At 37.9% G+C, this 14690-nt stretch overlaps 2 protein-coding genes across 3 annotated transcripts in view; one reads left to right on the top strand and one right to left on the bottom strand.

The window, feature by feature from the left end:
- The window catches only part of LOC120730705 (MORN repeat-containing protein 4-like), a 35467-nt gene extending 23193 nt beyond the window's left edge, over positions 1–12274 (top strand). For both annotated transcript variants that reach the window (XM_040027164.1, XM_040027163.1), the window contains exons 4-5: positions 2125–2234; positions 4567–12274. In XM_040027164.1, the coding sequence (XP_039883098.1) occupies positions 2125–2234; positions 4567–4721 (265 nt within the window). In that variant the 3' untranslated portion in view covers positions 4722–12274. The remainder of the gene's footprint in view (positions 1–2124; positions 2235–4566) is intronic.
- The window catches only part of hoga1 (4-hydroxy-2-oxoglutarate aldolase 1), a 62288-nt gene that overhangs the window by 6232 nt on the left and 41366 nt on the right, over positions 1–14690 (bottom strand). The window lies entirely within an intron of this gene.

Genomic DNA, 14690 nt, shown 5'->3' on the forward strand with positions numbered 1-14690 from the left:
TGTGTCTATGAGCTGTTCTCATTCCCATATTGTTTTCAAGGTTATTATTTCCTTTTATCGTCCCCCTCCTGTCTACTTACTATTTTGTCTTTTAGTATCTTCCATGTCAAGTCTGTCGTGTCTCCATTTTAGTTTATGTTTTGTCTGTGTCAAGCTCATGTGGCTTAGTCTCTCAGTGTTTGTGCTTCCTCGTTTCCTTTGATAATCCCGTGTCTCCTGTGCTTCATGTTCAGCATTGCCTTCCCTGTCCTGTTATGCCTGATTTTTCCCTGCTGTGTTTCCCAGCTGTTTCCACTCCCTGATCACCCTCCTATGTGTATTTCCCAGTTTCTTGTACCTCCTATTGTCATTCCAGGATTAGTTCATGTAATTCGATGTTTTTAGTTTTTTTTTTTTTTTTTTATGTTTAGCTTTTATGGTGGTGGATTATCAGCCTAATAAACGAATCACCTTTTATTAAGATTAATCTGTCTCATTTGGGTCCTCCACATCACACTTCGCATGGTCTGTTTATGAGACTAAAAAACAAAAAACTCGATTTATTGAGTCCCCGATGCTCCGTGAGTGGTTTGTCGCAAGCTGGGCGACGTATTAGCCAAAGTCCTAGCAGCATTCGCGACTAACGTAAGCTTTGTGTCAATGTGATATTTTAACCTGGAAGTGCCTCAGGGAAAACAAAATTCCTTCTTGCACAATGTGCGTAATACTTTATGTGGGTCGACTGTTCAATCTTGTTACTTTTTTAATACTCAAATTTCCCATCGAGAGGGCAAATGTGTGTTTATCATCTTCCATATTGAGTTCATTGGTTCAGTTGCCCGTCACTACCAGATCAACTGCCCATTTGCACATGTGCAAAGGCAACTTTACTTGGACAAACTGCCCGAAATGCGTTGACAGAAACTTTTCGGGGATTCTGAGTCATTCTACACTCCAGATGCGTTAATTGCGTTAAAAATTGTAATTGTGCTGACCTTGATGTCGGATTAATTTGCGTTAACGCGTTAATTTCGACAGCACTAATATATATATTTTCACATTTTGGTGGTTGTGTCTGTGTTATGGTATAATTTGTCATTGAAGTCAGTTCATTTTTATTTATATAGCGCCAAATGACAACAGCAGCTGCCTCGGGGTGTTGTATATTCAACCATTAATTTTGAAGTCTTTCACATGTCTTCAGATTACATTATGTAGCAACTGCATTTGGCTTGTTCGTGTTAGTTCTATTTCCCATAGAGAGAAATGAGTGTGTAGATTACTGTACATTATTGAATTTACTTCAATCTATAGGGAAAAATAAACTAGCTTTCTTTTTAGCTGTACTTTCTGCTCTTGCTAGCTAGCTGTGTACCAAGGAGATAAACAGAGACAAAAGCAAAAGTCTTGATTTATCTTTGTATTTATTTATTTATTTTTTCATAACAGCAAAAGGCAAAGAGAAATGAAGTAACAAGCTGCCTATTGGAAAAAGGTTACTGCATGAATAACTGATTACCTGAAATGTAAAACTAATCCTTTATGTTACATATTATAGTTTTTTATTTTTTAAAAAGCATTTAATGCTGTCTCCTTATCCCTAATCACTTTCCAATGCCTTACACCCAACACCATCAGGCAATAGTGACAGATCCATATTGCTTCCTACATGATTTTGTTGTGTTCCTTCACATATTTCTTTTACTGGAGTTATTTTGGTTGTAATTTCTAATCAAAACATTCTTTTTGCCATAGGAAGAAATGTTGAGATTCCAACATTTGGCTTTTTGAAAACCACAAAAAAAAAAATTTCATATTTTAAATTCTTAAAAGAAACCCAGAAAAACTACATTTTTCCGCTGCCTCTATGAACTTTAGATGGCACGCTTACGGAAAGCTTTGGTACTTTAGTGCAGCTTTACATTTTAGTCCAAAAGCTTTTTGTGCTTTTGTACCACTCATAATTTAAACGTTCAAGGACAGAATTAGTGAGTCAATAAAGCTTTTGTATTTTTTGTAAGTTTAAAATCATACTTTAAAGAAAATGTCCTTCCTTACTCACCTACTTGTTCCTTTTCTCTTCTGCAGTCCTGGAATTTGCCCCTGTCTTTCATGTAAATGCATTTTTATGTGAATGTTTTTTAGGTATGAAGGAGAATTTGTGCAGGGGAAGTTTCAAGGTGTCGGCGTCTTCACTCGCTTTGATGGCATGAAGTTTGAGGGCGAATTTAAAAGTGGCTGTGTGGATGGCTATGGTAAGACCTTATATTCTGATACTCACTATTAGATTGTTTAGAGATTTTGGATGAGATTGACATTGCCAGCATCTTAGTTTTTGCATACTCTATTACTACCTTTAAATATGATGTATCAGGTAATTTGGATTTCATTTGGAGGAATTCTTCAGTATTATGTGAGTTAAAAGGGAAGCCTGCTTTATTGCAATGCTGCCTATGAAAAAACATTTTGAAAAGCTTAAAAGTATCTAAATTTGGAAACCTTTGGCTTGTGTTGCTTGCTGGACTTTAATGTTTGTGCTTTTTTTTAATTGTTTAAGTTATTAAATTAAGGTAGTAATTCAGATGTATGTTTTCAACTAACCCTCCAGTCTCAGTGGTTTATCTGTCTGTGGTTCCAACTACTTTAAGTGTTTTTAATTATATTAAACAGTGAAAGGTGCTAATTGTCTGGTCTGAAGCTACCGTGTGTCTGGGCACAGAGTCTCTGTAGGTAATCAACACATTTTTTATTTGAAGGCTGTTGTGTGGAGAGGGCGGATCAGTGTGTCATGGTGACAAGTGGTGATTTCTTTGTGCTTGTAAAAAAAGAGATGGAACATAAAGATTCCTTCAGTTTCCTGACAGTTGAAGACCAGAAATCAGAGCTGGTTCGAACGGTGGTTTAAATGTAATTTTTTGTTGATTGTTATTATCCCAAGTTCCCAACTCTCAGCTGAGGTGATGATGTATTTTTTCAAATGAAGAAATTAACTTAAAATTTAAAAGTTAATGTCAAATTAACTTGAAGTTATTGCCATGGCTTCTTATACCCACATTTAGGACCAGAACTTAGTTGTTGTGAGTCTGAGTAGCAGTTCTATACTGTGTTTGGTGTAAGTAGCACACCAAACATCAGTGTCACATATTTTCCTGTTCCTAACCAGCCTTGAACCAATTCAAAGAGCAAAGGTCATGTGACTGCTCAAACACTGCTGAGTTCTAACAGCTTAACATGATACATCAGATACTTGGGTGGGGTGCTCTGCCACAATACAAAAGGTGTTCAGCTACCCTGAACACCCCCCACCCCCCCAACACTGGCAAAAAAAGGGGTAGAGAATAAAGTTGAGATATTTTGACTACATGATATACATTCACTCGATATGTTATTAGGTACACCCTGCCAATTGGAACCCTTTTTGCCTTCAGAACTCCTTTAATTCTTTGTGTCATCAACAACTGTGCCACATTCAAAGTCACTTTAATCACATTTCTTCCCCATTCTGTCGCTCGGTGTCTGATGCTCAGTGATAGGCTGATTCGATGTTTGCGTTAACGAGAAGCTGAACAGACGTAAGGTTGTATAACAGTTAAATGAACATGCTTACTAAGCAAATTTAAAGACTTTTGAATGAATGAACTACAATACAAATGATATACAAGTTTTCATTTTTTTGTTCAGAATTATTGTGTCGGTGTGATTGTTTTATTTTAGTCAGGCACAAGTAATGTAGGGAAGAACATTTAAAATATGAAGAAGGAGGGAAAGCGGACATTTCTTGAATAAATTCATTTGATCAGCATCCTGTGTCACCTGGCATTTTTATACGCCTTTGTGTATTAACTTATTTGTGCTTTTAATGCGTTTTCTTTGCTGTTTTAAATTTTGTTAGCAATTTTTTGGTATTGTATCCACTTTCGTTGTTTTGTCATGTGATCTCCTAAACACTGAGGCAATATTTTAACATGTTGGGAACTAAACTGATTTAATCTCTTGCTTGTTGGATGAAGCCAGTAGTTGGTTAGCTTAGCTTAGCATAAACACTGCTCTCCTGGCCTCGTGCAAAGGTAACAAAAAACAACTTTCTACCACATTATTTCAAGCCAAAGCTAACACTTTGTTTCTTGTTTGTTACATCTGTACAAAGCTCAAGAGTAAAGATGACAGTCTGTCATTTTAGGGGCTGTTATGTGACAGGCTACAAATAACCTGCTGGACTCCCCAGTAGTTGCCAGGCAACTTGTCCCAAAGATGCGAAAGCAGCCTTCAGAGTCAAAGTCTGTGCTGTGTATACATGGACCATCCACCCTTTGAACCCCCTCCTTCTGACTTCTGTGAAGCATAAGAACATGACACGCTGCCAGTGAACATTAATCCAGGCAGCAATTACATTTCCTGCTAAAGCAGACAGTTATTTTCAGAGACAGAAAATTCAAAACAGTCCATAAAGGCAGCCAGATCTGACACTTCTGGCCATGTGTCACTTATTTGATGAAGTGAGTTGTGTCTTGAGTATGGCTGTTAGTCAGTTTCCTCCGTACCTGTTTGCTTTGATAAAATGCATGATGGGAATTTTGTGTGGTGCAGGAGTGCTGGCGTTTGTGGACGGAGGCCCCGGAGGAGGAGGAGGCACCCACGAGGGTCTGTTTGAGACCAGCCAGCTGATGAAGAGAGAGAACAGCCAGGGAGCTGTGCAGCGGGCGCAGGCGGCAGCTGCCAAGGCCCGAGCTCTGGCCATGTGACGTGGACTACATCACCCACAGTGCCCCAGTACCAGAATCATCCTCCCAACACTACCCCCTTGGTTTGAGCTGTTTAATTTTTCCTTTAATTTTATTACTCTTTGGTTCCTTCTCATCCACTTTTTGTTGGACTGGTAAGTTAGTTTTTAGGATTTTATTCTTATACGTCTGTTCTATCTCTCATTCACGTAACATGCAGTATGCGCAGAGAAGAAATGAATGGCTCCCTTAAGTTTTGTCAACACAGCCACTGAATCAGGATCTGCTGAGCCAAACGCAGATTTAATGTTCAGTTCACACACTGGTGCTAAATCTGTTTCAGGGTCAGGTAATCTGACAAAACACAGAAGTGCATGTGGACGTTTTCCAGTAAACACTGATTTGGTGAGTTTCATGTCAAAAGAATATCTGACGTGGGTTTAAAGTGACCTAAATTTATTTTAAAAAAGAAGTCAATATTTATGTTTCAAAGTGAAAGTGCACAAAAAAAATAGTGAGACTTTATATTTCTGAATAAATTAACTATTAACAAATGGTAGATAAACAAAAGTAAAACAAATGATTCTGATTTGATTTAATGTTTATTTTTACTGGTGAATTCTCAAGCCTAACAAATATAAAAGTCATAACTGGTTTAAAACCAAAGATTACATTTTTAATTTTTAATCACAGTTTTATTCAAATTTATTGATGTAAAACTTGTGTTAGAGCTGTTTTGTCTTCAAATATTCAGCAGAGCACTACAGACCATGGCTATGACAAAGGACGTAAATGTGGTAAAAAGTAACTTTATTGCATTACACAGCAGACAACCAACAAACAGGGGACAGGCACATTTTCATTACTAACATAAAAAATACAAACGTATTTGATTTAATAAGAGATTATTCATTTAAAAGTGACGTCTCATATTTTGCCAACCAGGAACAAAAGCCACAGTAGATTCAGTACTCAATTCTAGTCACTTGAATTAGTGTTTCAGCAGCACTGACATGCTTTCACATGGAAATGAAGTCATTCATATACGTTTAGAACAAAATGTCTAAAAACGTTATTTTTTAGGTCTCAGATTTTAATGACCGGTTTCAAAGAATTCTGCCATGTGATTCTAATTAGAGTCAAAATACAGACCATGAATAAGTGGAACGCTGTTATTTACTTCATTGCTTGAGACAGTGTAGCAGAAGTCAGCTGACACTGCAAAAATATAAACAAAGCTTACAGTTTCAGATACTGTTTGTATAAATGAAATTTACAATTACAAAGAGAAATGAGTTACTGCTTGAGAGCTGTCCACATAGGTCAGCTCTAAGGAAACTTACACAACAATGGATTGCCTGTTTTTAGTCAAATTAAATATAAGGGAAAACTATTCAAAAAGGTGTCAACAGGCTTCATTCTTACTTACTACTAAATCTGAAATAAATCAATGAAAGGAATGTTTATTTTCATATCAGCACTTGTTTTGAACATCAGCTCACCAGATCAGTACTTTCTGGGTTTCCTACCTTCCCTTTAAAATGCGTGTTTTTTTTCTGACCTCTTATTGGTGCTCTAAGGAGAATACAGATTGTTCAGTTTGAGTCAGAGAGATGTCAGGAGGGCCTTGGTTAGAGACGATGTAAGCAGCGTTTGGTGGTCCTTTTCACTCAGTGCCGTTACAGCTCAGTCTGATTATAGAACAGCAGGAACATCTTCCTCAGTGCCAAACACACAGTGCCAAGCGGCTGCAGCTGATCCCGAATCAGTGGCTTATTATCAGAGAGGAAGCTGGGAGGGTGGAGGATGGGGATTAATAGTAAGGAGAATGGGAGTGCCTGCATTGTCACAGGCTGCAATAATGAGTGCAATTTCTGTTTTGGAGGTGCAATTTGATAATAGCATGCAATTTCTGTTTGAAAGCAAGATTTTCCTTCCACCGGCTTTTATATTTGGAGTTGAGGAGCTTCCTACTCTGCCAGGAAAGAAAGGCTTTGTAGGTGAAAGGGAGGGCCATCTGATGAAGGAGGCTCAAATGACTTGAAGGGTTTCGTGGGAGAACTATGTGCACCTTTTTCTGCGTGAAATTTGAGCCATTTTCTAAGAAACAGCATTAAGATTATGCCTCTTTTTTTAAATGTCAAAATGTAATTTAAATTTATGTCAAAATCCATGAACCAAAAACATTGTGTATTTTTGCAGTGCAAATCTTCACATAGGCCAAGGTTTTCCAGCAAGGTAAAACATATTGTAATGTGCTTTATGCACTTTTCTTTTTTACTCTTCACAACCCTTAATTATTGATGTCACTTTGGAGTCTCATCTGATGTTTACAGTTTGTGTACCCCCCCCCCCCCCCAAACAAACAAAAAAAGTAAGTAGCACATACTTTATGTGTATCATACCTGCTGGGAATCAGTGGCCATCTATGTAATGAGACTGGTGGTGTAGATGTGCTATATATATGTGTGTGTGAATGTAGTCGTACTGTTGTGGGTGGGGGTTGGGGTATTCAACGTGTAATGGAGTTAAGTGTCAGTTATGTGAGTGTTCCAGTGTGCAATTAATTTGGGATGTGGTTTGGGGGCCGATGTCTTCCCTGCTGACCAGTTTGACAGCGACATCTAAAAGAGCTGAAGTGATGGAGGCATCTTACACCTTTTAATTGGCTTTGGGATCCAAACAGAAACTGTCAAACATATGCGGTTATTAGGGGATGACGTGGGCTGGGTTTCCACTGGAATAATCTTTAGTCTTATTCACTGTATTATTTCAGACAAAAATGTTGTGACTATGTTCATAGAGAATCTTTTAACTTTGTCGTGTATTGTATTTAACTGAATGATCCCATGTTCCTTCACAGTCTTAGAAAACAAAGAGGATAATGAAACCCTTTAAAATGCACCTTAAAACCTCAACTTTAAAAGTTGCCATGTGATATTAACACGGATGACTGTCTCTCAGCATTAGCAAAGTTATGCTTTCTAATGTGGGTATGACTGAAATCATTGGTTCACTGTGATGAGTATTAATTATTAATGAGGGTGCCATCTAAATCCACCCTAAAACAGAATTCACATATTTCAGAAAAAGTCAAACGATCTCTAAGAATGGAGCTTTGAGACAGTTTTTGGACTTAAAGAGAGAATTAGGTTACATGCTATCTGCCATAGCTTTTAGAGCTGGTTGGAACATTATAAAAGGAGAATGTGAGGTCTTGAATTAAAATTGATAGTCACAGGAACATTGAACTGTTTTCTTTGGGGTTTTTTTTATTTGTTTGATTTAAAAACAAAGCATTTCAACTCTTAATTCTCACTAGATTATCTAAGATCACTAAAATAAATAATAATACGCTAAGAAATAGTTTTACGTTTTGGTGCCATGTCCACATCTGTGCCAAGTATGATGCTAAAGCCAGATTAAGCTAAGTAGCTTAATTGACTTAACATTGTTCAGTCTTCTCTTAGGCTAAGCCAATTTCCAGTGGGCAATGAGTGATTCTTAAGTTCTCATATAATTCTTTATGATTACCGTATAAATTTTATTTAACTGAAAGTTTGATATTTTATAGACAAAGCTATTCTGCTCTTTCATGTTATTCCTCGACTTTGTGCAAAGATACGCTAACACTAGGAAATTAGTCTTACTAATCAAATTTGACTCTTCTTCAGTTTAAAATAGTGATTGAAATAATTCAAACCCTAAAAAAAAAAAATTTGTGCACACATTCTGTACACAGGAGAGAGGCTAGAAATATGACTTTCTGCACATTTCAGCATCATTTCAAACAAGGTTCTCCTTTTCTTTTCTTGCATGTTAGGCTTTTCCGCATTGATTAATCTTAAAATTATTAGGTAGAAACTGAAAACTGACTGCATTTAAAAAACACTGTAACAGGTTAAATGAACAAGAGTCACCTTGAACTGCAGCTGATATATAAGTTGCTTCCAGCTGTTTAAGAAGTCTTTCCTTTAGGCTTGTTTGCAAACACAGCAGCATCAAAGAACAGCAGGATCCATATCAAAATGTCCAAAGTCACATTTATTCATTTTCTTCAGTTATTTTTGTCAGCAGTGTAAACAGCACATTGTGTCTCATTAGTCCTTACTAGAGACTATTGTGTCTTTAATGGTTAATTCTTTTCCTTCCACAGCTTCAACAGCTCTTTCTCTTATTAAACCCCAAATTATGATCAATTAAATAAAATAATTACTGAATATTAAAATTAATAGCCTATGATTAACCTTTAATTATAATCTATTAGTAGTTACGTCACACACATCAATCCACCATGAGTCTCACTTCAAGTGGTAGCTATAAATTGGGAGTGCTGTGGTTTATTTATTATATTCTTAAAAGGATCATTCATCAAAATGTAAACATAAAGACAAAGAACATCAGCAAAATTCAGACAGTTAATTTTTTATTCAAAAGGATGGAATGAAATAACGTGAATTCCGTTTTAGGTGGGATTTCTAACGGTCTGAGGACTCGATGCCTTTTAAATGGGTTATTTTAACAGTGAAATGCCATTTTTGAGGACAATTTTCTTTCTTTCTTTTTTACTGAGGCTCTCTGACTGTTTCATTTACACCAGGAATCCATTGTTGTTGTTATTCTTGGTGTCTTGAGCTGCATGTACATTTTTATATTTTCTCTCTCTTTCAAGAGGCATTGCCTGAGTCTGTATAGAGAGAAACGGACACTAAATTCACACACATGTGTGAGGAATGGAGACATAATCAGTGTCTATAATTTCATTAGTTCCACAGTATTTACTTCTCACACTCTTTCACACAAACACGCACACACTTGTGCTTAGACTGTCCTTATGTACGGCACAAACACAAACAAGTCCATTACCATAATCACCACTGTAATGAGAAAATAGGGTGAGAGCAATCCAGGGCTCTTTAACAGTTGTTCAACAAGTGAGAGAATCAACACTGCTTATGAAAAATGAGACACAGTTACTTAATCGAGTGCCTGAACAAAAACCTTCTTCTACTGTGCTTTGAGTACCGGCTGACTGTTTTACTTACTCTTATTGCTTTGTCTTAAATCTTTTTGTCTTTCTGTGTGTTTTTGTGTTTGTGCTTAATAAAGGGAAAACATGAGTGTGGGGTTGAAGGGCAGCGGTTTACCAGTTTATCACACTGGTGAGATGATTGCCTGATGAGTAACAACCAACTCACTGCCTTCACTCACAGTATGCCTTCATATTTGTTTTGGGTATTTTAAATACCTGAGAGATGGAAACTGAAACATTACACAAGGTTTTTCAAAATATCTGGATTTTAGTTTTAGTTTTTAGTTTTAAGCAAAAAAGGGAAAAAATAGCTCAGGTCTTACATTATCTTGCTGTCGAGATTTTATCCTGAAATACGCCATGAATATATACAACAATAGCTTTTGTTGGAGTAAAACTGGTGTCTTTAAGGGGCTCTCTGGCAATTTTGTTTGAAATAAGCAGAACTTGCTTTATGTTATAGAAAAGCCTATCAAGCTGCATAATGGGAAATTTAGGATTCGGCATTGGGGCGTGATCCAGACTAGGGATGCATGGCTGTTCAGGAGAGAAATATTTCATGCATGGTTTTCAGTCGTCTATCTGATCTCCGATGGAACAGATATGCTTCTGTTTTAATCAGTTCAGCTTTCTGCTTAGAAGGCAGCTTGTGTTTCATTTGTATTGCACATTTGGTGGCCAGAAAGGTGTGTTTGTACTTTTAGTGTATTTTCTTCCATTTCACGCACATAAATAAAATCATTGTGAATGAGGCTCTGAGTGAAGCCAGCACCTCCATACTGTGTAGAGCAGCTATTGTGCTGCTTATGTTATGCCTCCTGTGTTGATATAGTTTAAAGTCAGGATATGTCAGCCTCTGCTGACTGAATTTCACCCATTTAAGTGGAATATGAAATTGCTGCAGTACCCCTTTAGAGGGAATAATTGTTGAGCCATTAAAAAGACTGAACGTCTCTCTCTGTTCTGTGTGCTGACAGCCTGATGAGAGCACTTCTGCTAATTCAGCCAAAGGAAAGCTCCACAGATTAGAGGCAGATTAGATTTTTTTCAGGACTGTTTGGTCAAAGAAGCCAATCAACACAAAGTAAATGACATTTACTGTTTAAGGTTAAAAAAAAAAGTTATTTGTCAACTGAAAATAGTTGCACTAAAATATGATTACCAGCCTTGTTAAAAAGAACCCTGACTAGTTCAGCTTGTGGCCGCTGTTTCTAAAGCATGCTGTCAAAACACATAGAATGCTTTTATTGATTTAAAAACTGAGTCGGTCCAAATTTCTAACAAACCAGAGGTTTAAAAATTGTCACAGTGTGCTGCTTTTGTTTGCAATTTCCAGTTAAAAAAACAGTGAAGGCTTTACAGCTTTCCTGTTGGAGAGGAGGAAGGGGGTAGGAAAAAGACACTCTGCAAAAGACCTGCAATTAGGTTATAGGAACATATCTCTTTTTGCACTTGAAGCAAAAAGTGCTCAGAAATATTACTGGTTATTAAAGGATGACTGAAGGCGCCAGTAAACCTTGCACATTGGTCACTGACCAATATGACTAATTGAAGTATTTTCTGGAAGTAAAACTGAAAGTCAGACTAATCTGTAGTGTTTAATCTATACATGTTTTCATAGTCAGGGTTCCTTTAATTTTTAAGCAAAAATACAATCTCTAAGGTGACCTAGCATGTTGTTCCCCATGTATCCCCATCAACTATTATGCTGTTTAAAGTTTCACATTATTAAGTATGTGCACAAAATTCTTGTGAGCCAAAAGCTCAGGCTAATAATCCAGAGTCCAATCACAACGCAGAGGTTAAAATTGGTCCCCTTTTAGGTCCATTCAATGGTTTTTCTAATTGTAAACACTCCCCATGATCTTTATCAGGAGATACAAGTCTGCATAATGCATTTATTTTTCTTGTATCATAACTGAATTTAGTTTTCCTAATACAGAGCGTTTTTTATTGGGAAACTACGTTTTCAAAACAGATCAAAGGTCAACTTGTGGCTTCTCAGAGGCTTTAATCACGTCTCTTTTCAGGTGCCATACTGTAAACATTTACACATGCTACACATGAGCAGCATTTCAGTCTTTTATGAAAACTGAAGGAGAAAAATTTAACCATTTAGGCATTTAATCATTTGTCCAAGTTCAGTCGTGAGCTCAAATATTCATTTTGATGAAAAATAAACAAAAGCTATTGTTGACTAAAAATAAACTTGCAGACAAATTTGACAACTGATAACCAAAACTTATCTCTGTAAATAAAAACTGGGCTTTTTTTTTTCTTTTTCAGAAGTTTCACAGATGCATGTTTTATGTCGTCTCACGTGGGGCCACGTCCCCGTTTTAGCACCTTTAAACACTGCAAAAACATTTGGAAACTGAGACTCGCTGATGTCACGAAGCCATAAAGTCACTTTGTGTTGTTGTTTCTGATGAATTTGTTGTTAAGATGATGATGTCATGGAAACAAAAGATGAATAGTGTTTGGTATTTTAGATGGAAGTGAATCCACAGACAAAACAATAAAGAAAATGCATGAAACCGAACCAGATTGTGAGCCTTTTGTGTTTGTGGTGCGAGGGCCGCCGGGAGACATGAAACACTGGAACGGCACAACAACGAAAGGTGCACACAACCACAAGTCAACACGCATACACATGCGGAGACGTATGGAAGGATTCTGAACTCTGATCACACATCTCAGCAGGTTTAACGATTATTCGTGGAGCTCGGCTGTCAGAAGCCCACCTCCACCCCTCCCCCTGCTTCATCCTCCCCTCCCCCCACCCACTCTCTGCTCTGCTGTCACTAAAATAGCTTTAAGGTGTGTTTAGGTTGGACTTTAACCCCTCCGCCTGTTTCGTCTCCTTGGCAACCGTCCAGAGTTCCCTTAATTTGTATCATCTCAATCCCAAGTGCTGCAGCAGTTTTGCCTATTTGCCCCTAATCATGGAGCCTGTTTCCATGGCAAAGTATTTAAATATGCTCTGCAGATCATCTTCATGTAACACACCACCAGTGGAAGATGTACATGCGTGTTGGTGTGCATTTCTTTTGTTCCTAAAAGTGACCCCCCCCCAACCTCGTGGATCACATCTGACGTGGTTTTTAAATTTCATTTTCCAAACATCATCGCTTCTCTTCTTCCATTCTATCCCTCTAATTCCACAGGGAGGGATCTCCTGTTTTCTATTTCATGCTTTCCTTAAAGAGAGGGGGCTTTGTCTCTTATCTTATCAGTGAAGCTTCACGGCTCCCAAAAGCTTTGGCCATGTTTAGAGAGGAAGTGCACGCAGAATACTGATAAGAAAGGCCTGTCACTGCACGCATAGCTGTGAGAAATTTAAAAAAAAAAGGTGTATGAAGAAAGAGGGGGGCACAGATACACAAAGCGTGGATTTTGCCTGTTTTAATTGCTCTACAATGGCACTTTTGGGAGTTTGTGTATGTGTGTTTGAGTCAATGCATGGATGCCTGAGTGCGCTGGGGGAGTTATATAATAGGTATATTCATCTGCTAAATAAAAATTTCAGCAGCCATCACTCTTCCGCTATAAGCTGCAGCTCAAGGATGAGACGATATAGGCAGAAAGGTTAGACATAAACATCACCCCGATACTGGCTGCTTCTTATTCAAATCAGCTGATTCTAAGACCTGCCAGCCAGGAGAGAAAACACGAGTCTGAGAGGAACCGAATTCACACAGACATTTGTCCATTTTTGGAATTAAATGATGAAACCTGAAGATACTAAATGTATTGTTGGGGGAAGGCTTACATTAGAGCTTTACCAGGAGAGAGTCCAGTGTGATCTTGTCATTGCAAAAGCAACCGCAGGGTATTCAAATGAAATAGATAGGGCAGGAAACTCTTAAATACACTGAGGGTATATATTTATCAGGGGGGGGGGGGGGGGGGCTCTGGGGCTGTTTCCCATTTGTCATCACGTTCACGAACAGCATTTGATGTCAAAATAAAACTTCCTTGCGAAAAACACAAAACCCCGTAATCATTCAACTCGACTATGTTTAATCCCAAAAAACAAAAAAAAGTTGAATAATATTCAAAATATCACTTTATTCTCTGGATACTTTGCTTTACCACACATGGTAAATTGAGTCACTGACTGCGAGAATGTTGGTTCCAGGAGCTTTTATTAAAAGTCACTGCATCAACCGGCTTTTCAAATACACTTAGAGTCTGTGAGAATCAGTTTGAGTCTATTAACGTTCATAGTGTTGCTATAGCCTGTATATAAACGATGGACCAAGCCACCGGAAAACCCACTGTGAAGCCTCGGGCTTATCATTTTTGCTATTACTGTCCTGTTGTGAGTGGTAATGCTGTATGCTCACAGGCTAATGACTTGTCAGCCGCATGGTAGCATCTCCTGGTTTAGCCTCCTTTTTCACCTTAACAGCAACCATAACCTACAAAACCAGCGTCGTGTTTTACTCAGTAAGATTTCAAACTAGGGACACAGATCATGAACTCTTCAAAAAAGGGTTGTGAGGTCACAGATCACGTGAACCAACAAGTCATTTTTATCAAACTATACAATTAGATGCAAGAGTCACCCTCTACTGCAGGGGTCTCAAACTCGTGCATATTGATGTGAAGAAATATTTTTTTAATTATTATTATATGAAAAATTATTTAATACGGCGGCAGAGTGTTACAGGCATGGCCCTTTAAGACTGTAGCCTCATGGGCGGTGTAGTCCTTGCTGCAGGGAGAACGTGTGGGACCAACCCTCCCGCTGTGTGTGTGTGAGCGTGAGGGAGGGAGAAAAAGGAAAAAAGTACGAGGTGCTACCGAGTAGAAATTAAAAAGAAATTAAGATTCGACTGTACACTGTGTTCGTGTTTTCCTCCGAAACAATAAAGTTCTGCTGGAGCAGCCTTTCAATGCCTCTTTCTGTCTCTCACTAGCAAAGTTGACCCAGACAGTAAAGCTAGTTCCCG

This window comes from Simochromis diagramma, unplaced genomic scaffold, assembly GCF_900408965.1.
Source record: "Simochromis diagramma unplaced genomic scaffold, fSimDia1.1 OVJJ01000362.1, whole genome shotgun sequence".
In the NCBI taxonomy this organism is placed as follows: domain Eukaryota; kingdom Metazoa; phylum Chordata; class Actinopteri; order Cichliformes; family Cichlidae; genus Simochromis; species Simochromis diagramma.